At 46.2% G+C, this 17594-nt stretch overlaps 2 protein-coding genes across 5 annotated transcripts in view; both read right to left on the bottom strand.

The window, feature by feature from the left end:
• LOC103106171 (zinc finger protein 420-like) overlaps positions 1-11760 on the bottom strand; it is a 38274-nt gene extending 26514 nt beyond the window's left edge. The window contains exons 1-4 of one of the 4 annotated variants that reach the window (XM_056812690.1): positions 10741-11760; positions 8872-9052; positions 7717-7775; positions 6773-6824 (exon numbers count right to left, since the gene is read on the bottom strand). In XM_056812690.1, coding sequence (XP_056668668.1) covers positions 6773-6824; positions 7717-7769 — 105 coding nt within the window. In that variant the 5' untranslated portion in view covers positions 7770-7775; positions 8872-9052; positions 10741-11760. Of the gene's footprint in view, positions 1-6772; positions 6825-7716; positions 7776-8782; positions 8828-8871; positions 10606-10740 lie in introns of those variants that run through there. The other 3 variants (XM_056812693.1, XM_056812685.1, XM_007477641.3) reach the window with 3 other exon arrangements.
• The window catches only part of LOC100619697 (zinc finger protein 420-like), a 380349-nt gene extending 364384 nt beyond the window's left edge, over positions 1-15965 (bottom strand). Inside the window, exon 1 of the mRNA XM_056812735.1 lies at positions 15919-15965. Coding sequence (XP_056668713.1) covers positions 15919-15951 — 33 coding nt within the window. The 5' untranslated portion in view covers positions 15952-15965. The remainder of the gene's footprint in view (positions 1-15918) is intronic.
• Between the last annotated feature and the right edge of the window lie 1629 nt (positions 15966-17594).

Raw genomic sequence — 17594 nt, 5'->3', positions numbered from 1 at the left:
ACTCTTTGTGGTGGCCAAAAATTGGAAAACGAGGGGATGCCCTTCAATTGGGGAATGGCTGAACAAATTGTGGTATATGTTGGTGATGGAATACTATTGTGCTAAAAGGAATAATAAACTGGAGGAATTCCATGGAGACTGGAACAACCTCCAGGAAGTGATGCAGAGCGAAAGGAGCAGAACCAGGAAAACATTATACACAGAGACTGATACATTGTGGTACAATCAAAGGTGATGGACTTCTCCATTAGTATCAATGCAATTTCCCTGAACAATCTGCAGGGATCTAAAAAAAATACTACCCACAAGCAAAGGATAAACTGTGGGAGTAAAAACACCGATGAAAAGCAACTGCTTGACTACAGGGTTGGAGGGGATAAGACTGAGGAGAGACTCTAAATGAACACTCTAATGCAAATTCCAACAACAGGGAAATGGGTTCGAGTCAAGAACACATGTGATAACCAGTGGAATCGTGCGTCGGCTATGGGAGAGGGAAAGGCGGGGGGGGGGGGGGGGGGGGGGATGGGAGGAAACGAAAATGATCTTTGTTTCCAGTGAATAATGTATGAAAACGACCAAATAAAATAATGTTAAAAAAAAAGAAAATAAGGAGACAAAGCAATGGAACAGACTAAAGAAAATACCTCCTGTCAAGTGACAAACAAGCAATTTGGAAGAAAATTCCTTATTTTGTAAAAATTGCTAAGAAACCTGGAATGCAGCCTGGAAGGAAATGAGGTTCAGAGCAAAATCTTAAACGATACTCAATTAGACATGGATTAAGGAAATGTGAGCTTAATATTAAGGATCACACTATAAAAAGGCAGGAGAGAAACAGCTCATACACATCTCAGAGCTACAGAGAGATGTGTATAGAATAATATTTTATATTCTTCCCAATTACAGGGAAAAACAATTTCATTTTTCTTTTTTAAACCCTTACCTTCTATCTTGGAGTTAATACTGTGTATTGGCTCCAAGCCAGAAGAGTGGTGTGGGCTAGGGTAATGGGTGTTAAGTGACATGCCCAGGGTCACACAGCTGGGATGTGTCTGAGGACAGATTTGAACCTAGGACCTCTCGTCTCTAGGCCTGGCTCTCAATCCACTGAGCCACCCAGTTGCCCCTGGAAAAACAATTTCTAACATTCATTTTTTTTATTGAGTTCCAAATAGTCTCCCTCCCTCCATTCCCCCCTCCCTGAGAGAGCAAGCAATCTGATCTAGACTTTACCTGAGTAATCACATAAAAAATTTTTCCTTATTAGTGTAAAGATTAAAATTTAGGGGAGATGGGGAGACTGAGGCAGGCTCATGGGGATTGTAGTCCTGTATTTGAGTCTATTTTTTACATTAGTCACTCTGTGGAATACATCTCAAACCAAAGAAAACTCAAGTAAGGGAAAAAAGAAAAACATGCTTTCATCTGAATTCAGAGTGCATCAGTTCTTTCTCTGGAAGCAGATGTTTTTTTCTCATCATGAGTCATTGTCTTACAACCCTGAATTGCTGAGAACAGCTGAGTCATTCACAGCTTCTGACCACACAATGTTGCTATTATCCTATAAAATGTTCTCCTGCTTCTGATCACACTTTGCTCTGAAATGATTCTGCCTGTTATTCCTCATAGCTAACTGGGTTACACTATAATCACACACCACAACTTGTTTGGCCATTCACCAATTAATGAATGTCCCTCTATTTCTAATTCTCTGCCACCACAAAAAGATCTGCCATATAAATATCTTTGTATAAATAGGTTCTTTCCCTCTCTTGGAAATCTCTCTGGAATATGTGCTTAGACCAGAGTATGCACAGTTTGAAAACTATTAGAGCAAAGTTTCAAATGGCCCCCCAAATGGTCAATCAATGGACAACAACTTCACTAATAATGCATGAGTGTCCCAGCTTTCATACATCTCTGAATTGTTTACTTTTTTATGGCAAAATGGCCAAACTGACAGATCTGAAAGAGTACCTCAGAGGTATTTTACTTTGCAGTTCAATAATACAAATGCTTAGCCCAACTCCTCCTCTGACCCAGGGACACTGGCCTCCTGGTTGACCCTTGGCCAGGACCTTCCCTGGCCTGATTCTGAGCCTTTTCAGGGGCTGTCTGTCTTCCTGCAGGGAATGTTCTCCCTCCTGCCTCTGGCCTCAGAGCTTCCTGCCAGGCCCAGCTGAATCCTCCCCTCGGGAACCAATGATCTCCCAGAACTTGAGAGCCTCCCTCTAAGAGTGCCTCCTTCCATCCTGCTACATTGTTACCTGATTTATGAAAACAGCCTACTGTTTTCCATTGCACGATTGTGAAACTGTAGTGCAATTAATAGAAAGGCCTCGAGAAAATGTCACACACCTCTTGACAGCCCAGACCTGATCTTATTCACAGATGAATCATCATATATGCAGAATGGAATTAGATTTACAGGTGCTGTGGCAGTAATTGAATTTGAGACCCTATGGTTTGCTTCACTACTCGGGAACCTAAGTGCTCAGGGAGCAGAATTAATCGCTTTAAAACATGCATGAGAGCTTGCAAGAGACAAACAAGAAAATATTTATATTGATTCCAAATATGTATTTGGAATTTGCCATGCCATCAGTTCTCTCTGGCTTCAGAAAGGATTTTTAACATCTTGTGGGAAAAGAATTACTCGTGCAGAAATAATTCAAGAATTACTGTCATCTCTCCAACTACCAAAACAGTTGGCAGTGATTCACTGCAAAGGGCATTCTTTAGGACAAGACTTAGTTTCCAGAGGAAATCGTATGGAGGATATGGCTGCATGATATGCTGCACAAAATGCTCCAGCTTGCATTATGAATCCATTATAGATATGTTATAGATACCACAGATTTAGAAAAAACATACAATGACAAAGAGATTCAGAAGTGGGAGCAAAATTTTGGAACTAGAAAAGAAAATGGGATTTGGATAGCGTCAGTAGGAAATCCAATTCTTCCAAAAGCATTTTACTCTTATATCTGCCAAGCTATACACAAAAAGGGTCATTTTGGGACACAGGCATTAGTTGATACTGTTAAAAGAATTTAGTTAGCTCTGGGAATTTGCACTACGGCAAATAAGATCTGCTCAGCTTGCTCTGTGTGTGCACAGTTTAACCAAAGCATATTTATGCAAAAGGCTTTTGGTGGTCATCCACTAGTTCACACAATATTTGAGCATTTGCAAATAGATTATATCAACATGCCCAAATCAGGACGATTTAAATTTTGTGTAGTAATAGTGGACCAACTAACTAGATGGCCAGAAGCTTTTCCATCTTGTAAAAACACATCAAGCTTTGTAGCCAAAATCTTACTGAAAGAGATCATTCCAAGATATGGTATACCACTAAGAGAAGATTCTGAAAAAGGGAGCCATTTTACAGACTCAGTTCTAAAACAAGTTTATGAGAATGTGGGTATCATGTCAAAATGACATGTCCCATATCACTCCCAAAATTCTGGGCAGGTGGAGAGATTAAACAAGAGAAATCAAAACTATAGTTGGGAAATTATGCATGAAAGAAAACTTATTTGAAGTGGCCAGAGATTTTGCCTCTAGCGCTATTCTATCTACGCACTAGACAAAGAAGAGAGGTGCATATCTCACCATATGAAATGTTATTTGGACATTCACCATTGCAGGTAAAAATTTTTAAAATAGCTTATGTATCTATACTTGGAGAGGATCTTGCACTTGCTGAATATATCACAAAATTACAAAACAGGGTTAGAGAATTACAAGAAATGGGAATTTTAACTCAAGGGCGTCCATTAGATTATGCACTCCATTCGATAAAACCTGGAGATTCTGTTTACCTAAAAAACTTTAAGAGAACAAGCGCAACACAACCATTATGAGTAGGACGTTTCCAAGTTATTTTGACAACACCATCAGCTATTCATGTATTAGAAGAAGAAATGTGGCTGCATTGCTCGCATGTGAAAAAAGCAGCAGCAGCAGCAGAAGAGCTTACTTCAGACAACATGGCTGAAGTAAAAAAGATATCAGAAGAAGAAGAAAATGAAGACAGAGTTTAAAGAACAAGACAAAGGAGAAGACAACATAGAAGAAACATAGATGGCAGCAAAAAGAACAATTGAACTATAACAAAGACATTACAGAAAAAATCAACACAGAGAAGAGGAACACAGACTGATTGTGGATGTGAACTGTAAGATTTTTGCGCAATTCTAACACTGAAGAGTATCACTATACTATATATACACAATATATATACTATATATACACAAACACTGCATAGTAACAACATGAAGACAGAAGACAGTAGCAGAGGAGGTAACTTTAAAAATTTAGTATTTGCTACAAAACAACAGATACATATAGCACACATTTCTCACAAACTCTGCAACATCATAACCAGATGATGAGCATCCAGAGTAATAAATACCGATAAATTGCCTTGGGAAAATAATAGTAATTGGACACATTAAAATTATAAGATCTTATCTCACAGGAAGACTTTATATGTTCCTAGGAAATAAAATCAAGAAAACATACATATCTTTCTAAAGAAAATCTTAAAAGGTTTTCTTAGATTATCTTAAGGGCGGAAGTTTATTTTCCTCCTACAACATGTAAATAGTTTATACATAATATATACACAACTATAGAAATTGTATACATCTGTATATTTATATAGATTTGTATATAGTTAAATTATATTAAGTTTTTATTATTAGCATAGTATGTTGATTTTGAGTTTTAATGTGGTTAGTTTTGGTTTTCTGTATTAGCAATAGAATAAGGTATTAGAAAAGGAAAAAGTTTTGTTTGATTGTTCAAATAGGATTTGTAAAATGAAGTTTGCCCAAGTTTTTCATAGTTATTATTTTATATAGACTTTAGTGTTTTGTAAAACATAAGTTAGTTTATAACTATATTTTATTGTTTCAAAAGTTTTTCAAAAGTTTGCATTTTGTATTTTCCATTTTGAATTTCTATAATTGTATGTTTTGCACTTGAATTTGTTCAAATATATTTTCAATAATTATTTGTTTTCATTGAGATTTTTTTCTTTCATTTATATCCCTAGTACAGAGTGGCATAAAGTGTAGCAATAAGAATAGGATAAGATAAGCATAATATTAAGACTGTTTTTAGGAAATTTAATAATAATGTTAGGTATAGATTTAGAATTACATAGAATAGAGAACATACAGGAGAGATTTTTCATCTATCCATAATGCTCAAAGGGAGGGAAATTGTAAGGATGATATAGAAAATAAGTATTGTTTTATTAGTTTAGGGATAAGAAGTAAAGTGGTTGCTTGAGAAAAAACTGGAGTTTTAAGCAGAGCTAAGAAAGCATCTTAATTTCAACTGCTAACAGTTATAACCATTTTTCTATGTCAATTACTCTCTCTGGCAGTTGGCGGAGACACACAGTCAGAGACTCTCAGGGCTGGAGGAGGTAACATCTTTGCCTCTCTCTGTCTGAGGGAAAGATCTGAAGGAGCTCAGTGTTTTCCTTTCCCAACTTGGGAAACACTATTGACTATCTATTGTGTTTATATAGATTGTTTAACTCTGAGAAGACCAAAGAAAAACCTGGTCTTTGGTTTGGACTCTGACTCAGAGTCCTAACTGGATTCCTGTTGAGATTCAACCAGCTAGCCTTTGTTCTTTTATAATTTGAAGGCAAAGTTAAGATTTATAAGGATAATAGCGGTAGTTTTTAGATAGTATAAATTTGGGTTAGTCAGATCAGAGAGGATTAGTGTAGCCTGTGAAACACAGGAGAAGCAGTTCTTTGTGGAACCTGAGAGTTTATTTGGGTGGATTTAGAATCCCTTAGAATTAGAAATACTTTATTCTTATATTTCAATAAACATTTTACGTTTATAATAAGAGTCTCTTTAGCATCCTTGCACCTGGCCCTGAAAGGAAGTTCACATTTGAGCTTCACTTCATCGCTGAAGATACTTTTGATTAGCTCTATCAAAAATATCTGAACAGTTTGAACCTGATTGGTGAGTTAAATAGTTTTGAAAAGTTTTGAATATACATTGGAACAGTTTTTCCATTTAAATATTTTATTTCATAGCTCACAAATTTATTTTTACACCCTACAGAACTGGTTTGGACATGGCTGCTGAGGGCTCTCCTCGGTCAGACTGGGAGGATGGTGAACGGCAGCCGATGGCTTCTCCCTTCCTTTGGGCTGAGCAGTGCCCAGCACACACCAGGGTGTTCCTTCACACTGGCTCAGCTGGGCTAAGAATGGGGGAGAGGAAGGAGCTGGAGGAACCCAGAAGACTCAAGAACTTGAGGCAGAAGCCAGGGAGCAGCCCGGGGGACAAGGTCTTCTCTGAGGACCCCACAGAGCAGGGGACACCCTCGGGCTCTGCTCCAGACCAGACTCCAGAGGGAACAGGGGAAAAGCAGCAGAGGAAGAGGCTGGGGGGGAGGCAGGCAAGCAGAGAGAACCAAGACAGGATCCCCAGACAGGGAAGGACAAGGACTCAATGGTTGTCCTGGGCCCTCACCTGTGATGGGGAGAAATCCAGCCTGGGAGGCAGCGCCAGGGGGAGCTCTGGGGCTCTGAGCGGACCCCGGGCCAAGGAATCCCTGCCAAAGGCCAGGAGAGAGCCAGGAAGGGCTGCTCCTCCTGCCTGGGATGGGGGGACAGAAAGGGCCCAGCAGGAAGGAGGGAGCAGCTTCCCAGCCCATCTTGGCTCACAGCCAGGGAAGGGCCTCCTGGCTGAGGGGCTCCCATCTGGGCCTGGAATGCACTTACCTGGCCTGGCAGTCTGTCCTTCTCCAAGGCCATCCCTGGCACTCCAGGCTCCCTGTAGAGGCAGCAAAGGAGCCCCAGTCAGTCCCTCTGGGAAGCCTCCTCCATCTTTTCCCAGCCTCGACTCCCCACTCAGGCTGCTGCTCCCCACCTTCCCCCCACTTTCTGGCCCCTCAATGGAGTTCCAGTCAAAGCTCTTCCCAGCAGGCCTCCCTTGGCCCAGGGAATGTCTGACTTCTCTGGCCTTCTGAGCAGCAGGAGCTGGCCTGGAGCCCCTCCCAGGGCCCTCCCTGCCCTCTTTCCCAGTGTAGAAAAGCCCATCTTCCTCACTGCCTTTGGGCTCCCTCTCTGGGCCTGAGCAGAAAGCTGCCGGGATCTCCCTCCCAGCTTGGGATCTGGCTCAGCCCCATCCCTCCTGGGGCCGGCCCTGGGCCTCTGCACCCTGAGCTGGGCAGGGAGAAGAGACCCAGAGGAGCCCAGGGTTTCCCTTCTCTTCCCAGGCCCGAGGCTGCCCCTCAGGGATCTCCACAGGGTGAGGGGCCACAGGAGTCCTCCAGGGCCAGGCCTGCCCTCAGGGGATCAGCTCAAGGGCCAGGGGGCCAAAGAGGGGCCCCCGGAAAGGGCTTTGGCTCCAGGGGACCCTGAAGGTAGGATCCTCAGAGATTCTCCCAGAGGGCCAGGTCTGAGGGCAGCACAGAGGACTCTAGCCCAGGCTCCCCTCATCAAATCCCCCATGATGCTCTTTGACACCCACCAATGGCCACACCCTCTGCCCTGGGCTACACCCACCTGGGGGGAGGTGGGAGGAGGGGTCCATGAACAGCACCTACAGCTCCTGGCCAGGAGCACCTTCTCTTGATGTCCCCCAGGGAAGCTGACAGGCTCTCCCTCCCCAGCTCAAACCACTCCCCTCCCCAGTTTCCCTATAGTCCAAAGGACAATCTCACCTCCTCCAGGAAGTCCTCCTGAACTCTTCACTCTCTGTCCTCTCTCTGGTCATTATTGCCTGTTTAGACAGTGTAAAAGGGAATGCTTAATCCTTTGCTATAACATAACTAGGAAAGGGCTGGCTCAGTGGACAGAAGAGTTTCTGTTACCCAGGAGACCTGCCCACAGAAAAGGAAATAGAAGCTGTTCACTGACAAGAGAGACAGAGAGACAGAGAGAGGAGGAGAGACAGAGAGAGGAGGAGAGACAGAGAGAGACATAGAAAGAGAGACACATAAAGACAGAGAGAGAACATCATAAAGGAAGAAAGACTGAGAGATGAAGGCTTCAAGAGCATGGGCTCCAGCATGTGTGCTCCTCTTATGGTAGAAGAGAGAAAGCTAAACACCTCCTCAATCTTTTATTGGAGAATCAAAGAATGGGGAAAGGGAGGGAGTCAATGACCATGTGACATGGCATAGCATTAGGCATTGGTCTATTGACAACCACAAGATCAAAGAGGAGGTGACTCAAACATGTGACCCGGAAGGGAATCTGGTCCCTCAAGGTGGGAGCTACGACCCTGTGGCAGCTACAGTCCTGCCCAGGAATTCTCCTGACCTTAGGACTGTAGGTTTGGAGAGTGCTCACAATTAATAGAGTACCAATTAAATGCAATGATCAAGAAATAATATGACCGTGAGTCTGTTATATGAGCATATAGGTTACAATATTAACACATCAATAATACTTTCATGATTAGAATATACCTGAGATACCACAGGAAGGGATGTAAGCATGGCGTGGGACAGGGAGAGATAAAGGCAAGCGAGTAGTAAATGAGGTATAAGGGGGGAAAAGGGGTTAATTTTTAAAAGGGTTAAACTTGATTATTTAAGAGTGATCCTCAGGAATTTAATTCCAAAGAGATTTATTTTATAATTTACAAAATATAGAGAAGAATGAATAAGGAAATCGGAGAGAGGATATGATAAGACATCTAGCATAACCACTAAGTAATTTACTCCCGCCTGCCCACGCCAGAGAGGGAGAGTTAGTTTCACCCCATCTTCCAAAGCCAAGAACCTGGGGAAGTCTCTCAAGAGGACAGGTCTTTCTTCAGGCTGGTCTCTTAAGGAAAAAAAAGAGCAGTAAAGAGTCAGCTTTTCACTCACCACATATCAGTCCAGTTGGCAGATTCTTTATCAGCCTCCACTCCAAGTATAACTCCTAGTAGAACTCCCAGTAGAACTCTCTCTCTCACAGGAGGTTCCACTCCAAGTGAAAGTTCCAAGTTGAACTCCACTCAGTCAGTTGTCACTCCCTTTAAAGGCACTTTCTTTTGTGGCACTTCCCCTAATTTTCACATGTACCAATCACAGTTGACACTATGGCTTTTAGGTCTGTCCAGGGGCAGTCAGCTGATTTTGATTCGTCACCCACTATTTCACATGTGGGTCACAGGCCTCCCACTTAATGTGTAAAATGGGGAGTTTACACCTTTGATGATTAAATCTAAAAATAGGCAGATCTCCCTACCCAATTTTTAAGTAGGGTGTTTATACTTTCAGTGATTAAATCTAAAAATGGGCAAAGGTTACAATTTAATCTTCACAAACAGGGGAGAGTTAAATTTAATTTTCATGGTGGGGGTAGGGGAAGGGCTCTCCCTCTAAACTTTCCTAGAGCAGGTGCTGCTGCTGGCTCAGGCTGGGGGAAGGTTGGTTGCTAGGGAATCCCATGGAAGGAGAATGCTTGGGTGGGCAGCTGTCCCTTGTTTAGGGAGTGAGTTAGAATAGAGAGACCAAGAGTGTAGGTCCAGCCTGACTAGTGAGGCTGAAGAGCTATTAGTGAGACTCTCTCAAAGGACAATTTTTAGGTAGTTTATAGGTTGATAAAAAGAAGTTTGGGGTAGGTTTTAGGCAGCTCTAAGATAGATCCTTGAATCTCTTTCCTTCTTTCCTATTTTTTCTCCATTAAAACAAAGCTTTGTTAAACTGCTCTCCTATCTTTGTCAAGCTCCTAATTTTAACCCCAACACCAGAACAGAGCGTGCTTGGGGTGACTGAAACAGAGGCTGCCAAGGGGCGGGGGAAGAGGCCAGGGAGGAGGAGCTTGGGGGTCTGGGGCTCAGAGGCTGGGAGGCAGGACTGCTGGGTTATTACAAGACGCAGTAAAACTGCACCCGGTACTGGCCCCCTGAACACCCCCTCCATGCAGGACATTTTAGCAGGAAAGAAGATCCGGAAGAGGAAGGAGGCCACAGCTGATCCCTGTCAGAGACCAGAGCAGTCACAGAGATACATTGTATCCCATAGGAAATTCACACGCAGGTGCTTGGCTCCTCTCTAGCCCCAAGTCCTTTCTGAACCCAGCCAGCTCAGCCCAATTCCAAAGTCCCAGGATGTGGGGGGAGGGGAAGGGCTCCCGGCTTTGGGCAGGGATCCAGGAATTGGGCTCAAGGAGGCACAGGTAGGAGGTGGTCTGCCCGGAAGGGACTCTTAAAAGGGAGAATTCGACCTTAGTGACAGCCAGGGTCCTGCCCCAAGATGCTCCCAGCTCTATCCTGCGGGGAGGGGTTTGATGGCATCTACCTCCCGCCCTCCCCTTCCTGTGCAGAAGCCAGGCCCCTCCACATCTGGGCCCAACCCACTCGGGCCCCCATTTCTCCGCTGTCCCTTGCCACCACTTCATAATTACCTAGGCTTGAGGCACGGAGCTGAGAAAGTTAAAAGACAGGCTAAGGTTCCAAGGTAGGAACATCTTTGAAACTAGAGGAGGAGGGGGGATTCCGGGCGATCGTCACTTCCTGCTTCCCAGAGGCCCAGAGGCCCCACCTCGCCCCTTGGGGCTGACCCTCCCTGTCTCCCCTCGTCCCTCCCTTCAGAGCCTCTAGAAGAGGCCTGCCTCCCCCCCCACCCCCACCCCCGCACCAGTCCCCCTCCTCAGAATTTCCCCTTCATTCCTCCACACCCATGATGTGCCCGCCCCGTCCCCTCCCCTCCCCTGTGGCCCATGGCCCCGCCCTCCTCTTGAGTGCAAACCTGTGGAAGAGAGCTGGGAGTTGTCAGTTCCATCCAAGGAGTCCTTCAGATCTTTCCTCTAATGAGGAGGTTCCTGCTGGGCTCCCTCTGAGCTGCTTGCCCTGGAAAGGAGGAATCTGAGAGCCGGGAGTGAGGAGGGGACCAGCTCTAGTGGAGGACAGGGAAGGTGGACTGTGAGCCTGTCTGTCATGGGCGAGAGCGGAGGGATCCGCGTCCTCTTTTGGCTCTCCCCGCCTCCCTACTCCCTACCACAGGGCAGGCTGGGATGCCTGACCTGCAGAGGAACACTGGAGGACCCCTAGTGCTCACCTGGGTTCAGCCCCTGAACTGGACTGTGAAGAAAACACTTGTTTCTCTAAACTAAAGGTCTCCAGCCTCCGAGAAGGTTTTTCTTCAAGGCTGCAGCAGCACTGCGGGAGGAAACTGATCCTCTTGCTGACAGTCGTCATGTCCAAGGACTTCCGTCTTCATCTTGCTGATGGTTACAGTGTCGTCTGTCCCAGACCCAGGGCCAGCGGAGCTGGGGACCCCAGAACGCAGCGTGGAAGCGTCCTCGATCTGGGGCTTGGGAGGTTGCCCTGGTGGCTGCTGGTACCAGGCTCAACGCTTCCTGATGTCCTGATTGGCTCTGCAGCTCTTGGTCAGGAATGACAGACAGGCAAGGAGACTGAGTCATCAAAATGGCTGCTGGACCTGAAGTCAATAAGTCTTGTCAACATGGAAATCTAGAGATCCCCAGTTTATTTAGTTGGGAGGTAGAAACCCCAGGTTTTGACCTCTCACAGGAGAGGTTTCCCCCTGAGGAAAGGTCCCACTTCACCAGGCAATAAACATCCACTTCAGCTTTCGCGCAGTAGGTAGCGCGTCAGGCTCGCAAGCTGAAGGTCCTGAGTCTGATCCTTGGAAAGGAGGGTGTGATACACTGGGAAAGGCTTCTGGAGACAAAAGAGCTACTTGACTTCGGATGGGGTCTACCTCCCACCTGAAGTGGATGTCTATTGTCTGGAGAAGTGGGACCTTCCCTCGGGTATCCTGGCTTCTTTCCCAGATGAATTTTGTTATGATTTTATCCAGCCCTGTCAGATACCTTCTTCCTCATGGCACGAGGGGCAAAATTACATTCTTCTCCTGCGTTATATTTTTGGATTTGATACTCTAAGAATTCTGTTCAAGCTGAAGCTGCTTCCGTGAGGGGGAAACCTCTCCTGTGATGAGTTTTCCTGGAAAATATAGAAGAAAATAAAGAGGTTAACTGTGACAACTGAAGATGAAATGCCTGAGGAATCAAAGCTCTGCTCTTCTGAGCACATCAGTTTATTAAAGCAATATATGACCACTGCCTAACCAATAAGGACCAGGCCCTTTCCTGGGCTTAGGGCTGCACCTCAAAATCGGGAGGAAAGAGGACTGATCTACCTTAAAAGAGATGAATTAAATAAGACCAATGAATGCAAAGAAAACAATCCAATGTTGGGTCATCTGCTTCCTAATTGAAGAAAAGATTAGTGACCTGCCAAGTCTGGATAGGGAAGAGGGACAGAGGACGTCTCCTGAAAAGGGGTCCCACTCCTTCCCAATATCTGTAAGCAATCAAAAGAACAAAGAATCAATAACTGTCTAATCAATACGGACCCAGATGAGACCCACTGAAGGCCTGAGACGTACCATTAGGAGAAAACTCCTTCCATCATTCTCAGAATCTGACTGTGTTTCTGGTCAGCCTAAGCTCGGGCCTTAGTTGAGGGTCTCTAAACAGCAGGTACAGGAGGTCCAGTTTCCCAGCCATGCAGGAAGAGGTTCAAACACTGTAACATGACTTTCTCCTAATTCTCCCCATTGAATAAACTTTCCTCTCCAGACAGAATCTGGAAGAGGCACACAACTGAACAGGAGGTAACTGAGACAGCTCCAGCCCTGAGTCACAAGATGGAGAGTGTTTCCACAATTCACCCCTCGCTGCCCCAAAGCCCTCCCTTCCTGCCCAAGAGGGAATCAGCTCAGGAGATGGCACAAGGTTGGCTTGTCTCAGCTTCTTTCACACACCCTACAGGAAATGCTGAGGCCATGCTTTATGGGAATACTGAGAACAGAGATTTTCTGGAAACAGCAGCCATGTCAGCCTCTGCACCTCCTCAGAGATGGGGAGCTCCACACTTTAGTTCACATCAATTTCTCTAGTGAAACCTCACAGAAGTGGCGTCAGCTTGAACAGAATTTTTAGAATATCAAATCCAAAAATGTAATCCAGGAGAAGAATGTAATTTTGCCCCTCATGCCATGAGGAAGAGGGTTTCTGACAGGGCTGGATAAAATCATAACAAAAGATAGACCATATCAAGGAAAGTGATGAAAAGAAGTCAGGATAAATAGGAACCCGCATGACCAGAGCTCAGACCAGATCACAAGTCAGCAGTCACCCTACAACTGGGGTATTGGTAAGATAATAAGAAGATAAAGCAATGAAACAGATTAAAGAAAATAAGTCCTTTCAAGTGGCAAACAAGCAATTTGGAAGAAAATTCCTTATTGGCAAAAACTGATAAGAAACCTGGAATTCAGCCTGGAAGGAAATGAGGCTCAGAGCATAAGCCTACACCATACTCTGCTAGGCATGGTTTAAGGAAATGTGAGCTTAATATCAAAGATCACACTATAAGAAGACAGGAGAGAAATAGCTCTTACACGTCTCACAGCTACAGGGAGATGTATGTAGAATAATATTTTATTTTTCTCCCCAGTTACAGGAAAAAACAATTCCTAACATTCATTTTTTTTAAATTGAGTTCCCAATAGTTTCCCTCCCTCCATTCCTCTCCCTGAGAGACGAACCAATCTGAACTAGACTTTACCTGAGCAATCACGTAAAATAGTTTTCCTTATTAGTCATTCTGTGGAAGAAATCTCAATGCAAAGAAAATGAAACTAAGGAAAAGAGAGAAACATGCTTTAGTCTGAATTCAGAGTCCATCAGTTCTTTCTCTGGAAGCAGATGGCTTTTCTCATCACGAGTCATCTGGGATTGTTTTGCAATCCTGAATTGCTGAGAATAGATGAGTTGTTTACAGCTTCTGACAACGCAATGTTGTTGTTATCCTATCAAATGTTCTCCTGCTTCTGATCATACCTTGCATCAGTTCAGGGAAGTCTTCCCAGGTTTATCTGAAATGATCCTGCCTGTTATTCCTCATAGCCAAACGGGTTACACTATAATCACACACCACAACTTGTTTGGCCATTCACCAATTAATGAATGTCCCTCCATTTCCAATTCTCTGCTACCACAAAAAGATCTGCTATATAAATATCTTTGTATAAATATGTTCTTTCCCCCTCATGGGGATCTCTCTGGGATATATGGCTAGATCAAATGATATGCACAGTTTGAAAGTCTTTTAGGAAAAGTTCCAAATGGCCCCTCAAATGGTCAATCAATGGACAACAACTCCACCAACAATGCATGAGTGTCCCAGCTTCCACACATCTCTGAAATGATCAATTTTTTTCTCTGTCATAATGGCCATATTGACAGGCATGAGAGAGTGCCTCAGAGGTGTTTTACTTTACAGTTCGAAGACACAAATGCTTAGCTGAACTCTAGATAGAGACAATTACCAAAAAATAGAAAAGTTTGACTGCTTAAAACAGAAACAACTTCTGCACAGAACCTTACCTCTGTTTGCCTCAGTTTCCTCCACTGTGAAATAATGAGAATAAGAACATTTGCCCCAGAGCATTGTTACACAAATTGCTGAAAGCTGATTTTTAGGAGAACATGAAGCACTCTAGTCTGTCTGCATCTCATTGTCACTGAGCCGGATGCCTTCATGACAAGGACAGGATGCTCAGGACCTCCCTAACCCTATTGGCACAGAAACTCGCAGGCCTTCCAGGAACTCAGCCCTTCTCTCCAGCCTGCCCAACCAGGGAAGGACTAGACCAGGGAAGAACTCTACAGAACAGAGGAGGAATGTAGCCAGCTGCTGGCTCTGCTCAAGAACACGGGAAGCTCCTCTCTGAGAAAAAGGCCCCATTTCTGTGTGGGGGCCCTTCCTGGGCTCCCCCCAAACTCCTCAGACTCCCTCTGGGTCAGGGAGCTCAGCAGCAGCCCAGGGGGGGGGGGGTCACACTCTGAAGTGGATACAAAAGCCACAGGGGAGCTTTCTGGGCCCTCCCCAACTGCCTGACTCTGGCTGTCCCTGGCAAGGACCTGACCATTCCCACCACAGGCTCCCCTGGCATAGGCTGACCTTCCAGGCCTTCCTCTCCCCTCACACCTCCTTCCTCCTCCTCCTCTGACCTCTGGCCTCCTGGCTGATCCTTGGCCAGGACCTTCCCTGGCCTGATTCTGGGCCTCTCCAGGAGCTGTCTGTCTCCCTGCAGGGAATGTCCTCCCTCCTGCCTCTGGCCGCAGAGTCTCCTTCCAGTCCCAGCTGAATCCTCCCCTGGGGAACCAGTGACCTCCCAGAAGCTGAGAGCCTCCCTCCCAGGGGCCTCCCTCCCTCCCTTCCCCCCACCCCCAGCTGGTTTGGACACGGCTGCTGAGGGCTCTCCTCCGTCACTGGGGGGGCCTGGAGGGCGGCCGATGGCTTCTCCCTTCCTTTGGGCTGAGCAGTGCCCGGCACACACCAGGCTGTTCCTCCACACTGGCTCAGCTGGGCTAAGAATGGGGGACAGGAAGGAGCTGGAGGGACCCCGGAAGACTCAAGAACTTGAGGCAGAAGCCAGGGAGCAGCCCGGGGGACAATGTCTTCCCTGAGGACCCCACAGAGCAGGGGACACCCTCGGGCTCTGCTCCAGACCAGACTCCAGAGGGAACAGGGGAGAAGCAGCAGAGAAGAGGCTGGGAGGGAGGCAGGCAAGCAGAGAGCCAAGACAGGATCCCCAGACAGGGAAGGACAAGGAGTCAAGGGTCGTCCTGGGCCCTCACCTGTGATGGGAGAAATCCGGCCTGGGAGGCAGCGCCTGGGGGAGCTCTGGAGGTCTGAGGAGCCCCCGGGGCCAAGGAATCCCTGCCAAAGGCCAGGAGAGAGCCAGGAAGGGCTGCTCCTCCTGCCTGGGATGGGGGGACAGAAAGGGCCCAGCAGGAAGGAGGGAGCAGCTTCCCAGCCCATCTTGGCCCACAGCCAGGGAAGGGCCTCCTGGCTGAGGGGCTCCCATCTGGGCCTGGAATGCACTTACCTGGCCTGGCAGTCTGTCCCTCTCCAAGGCCATCCCTGGCACTCCAGGATCCCTGTAGAGGCAGCAAAGGAGCCCCAGTCAGTCCCTCTGGGGAGCCTCCTCCATCTTTTCCCAGCCTCATCTCCCCACTCAGGCTGCTGCTCCCCTCCTTCCCTGCCACCCACTTTCTGGCCCCTCAATGTAGCATCCCAAGCATATTCACATCTATGAAATATAGATGACTGTATTATTACTGTGTCTCCAAGCATGAGGCTTTACCGATAAGGTTTGTGAAGGTAACCTTGACCTGCAGACCTATTGCCCAACACAAGTCCATTAACATGTTCGGAGACTTGCCGGAGAAAGCGCCATTACCTCGTACACGCCCAAAAGGTGTTCCCTCCACTGTACCACCCAATCATGATTGTCTAAGATATGTGATGTAATTGTTACGTGATTAGAGGCATCCCTCTGCCTCATCAATAAAAGCAAGGCAACCCCTGGAATTTTCTCTTTTTAGGAAGGTTCTTTCCCTAGATAGGATTACCCTTTCTCTCTCTCTTTCTCCTCCAAGTCCTTTCCTTCCCCGAGGCTGTGACCATCTCGGCCTGCATTCTCTATCTTAATCTCCTCAACCACCTTGTATTCCATTATCCTCATTTTCTGCCTTAAGGAAAATCATAGGGGTTGCCTGCCCTATCCAACCACTGACTTGTCGGTGTCTTTCATTTCCACCCTGGTTCTCGGTTCCTACCTCTCCTCGGGTCCCATCACAAAGGGGAGCCCCTTCCCTTGTGGGACCCTGCCTGTGGGACCTATCCTTAAGGAAAACCCCACACTTGGCACCCCGGATTTGGGAGCGAAATTCCTTTGTCTCAGGCATTCGAGTACGTGCAACTTGAGGAGCGATCACTGAGGTACGGAATCACAAAGGCGTGACCTTGCAGGTGGCCTCTGAAGGTGAGAAGCGTCTTTTATTTCAATTTCTCATTTTAAAAAATTATCTAGAACCGGGTCTATAAGCCTCATCATATACTCGTCACCTCAGATGGTTAATGTCTCTGATTGAGCAGAAAGGTATTGAGATCTCTGAAGCAAAGCCTGAATTCCCAGCAAGGGGAGTTCCCAAAGTGCAGCTATGAGATCTGATTGGTAAAAGAAAAAAAAAAGCGAGGCCGTGTCAGAAAGAAAGACAAAATATCGCAAGTCAGTTGGAACACTTGGGAAACTACAAGGATGGCCTTGATGGCACAACCTGTGCAGACTTTAGGCATCACAGGTGCTGCAAAGCCAAGCCTCAGTCTAACTCTCAGAATCCCGAAGGTCCCTCCACCTGCGGAGGAAGAAGCCTCTGCTCGAACCTATCTCTTAGGGCAGATGGCCGAGAGAGCGCCATGGGCAAGTCTTTTAACGCTTTCTCCTAATCCTTTCACTATGGACGATACCATTCTAAAAAGCGCAGAAGCCATGACGTTCAATGCGTTTGGCTCACGGCTCCCTCCTCTACCTTTTAAAACGTGGGAAATGAGGCAAAGGGCGTTCAACGCAAAGCCATTTCAGCATCCCGATCATAAGGTAGAAGGACCTTTCCAAATGCAAGAGGAAGTCCCTTCCTCGGAAGCTTTCAGCTTTCTCCAGCCACCTTCATCCTTTAAGGCTTCTTGTCTTGTGCAGCCCGCCCCCTCGCCCGCAGAACT

This window comes from Monodelphis domestica, chromosome 1 (genome assembly GCF_027887165.1).
Source record: "Monodelphis domestica isolate mMonDom1 chromosome 1, mMonDom1.pri, whole genome shotgun sequence".
Lineage (NCBI taxonomy): Eukaryota > Metazoa > Chordata > Mammalia > Didelphimorphia > Didelphidae > Monodelphis > Monodelphis domestica.
The sequence above is the reverse complement of the archived record's forward strand: the minus strand, read 5'-3'. Positions and strand labels throughout refer to the sequence as shown.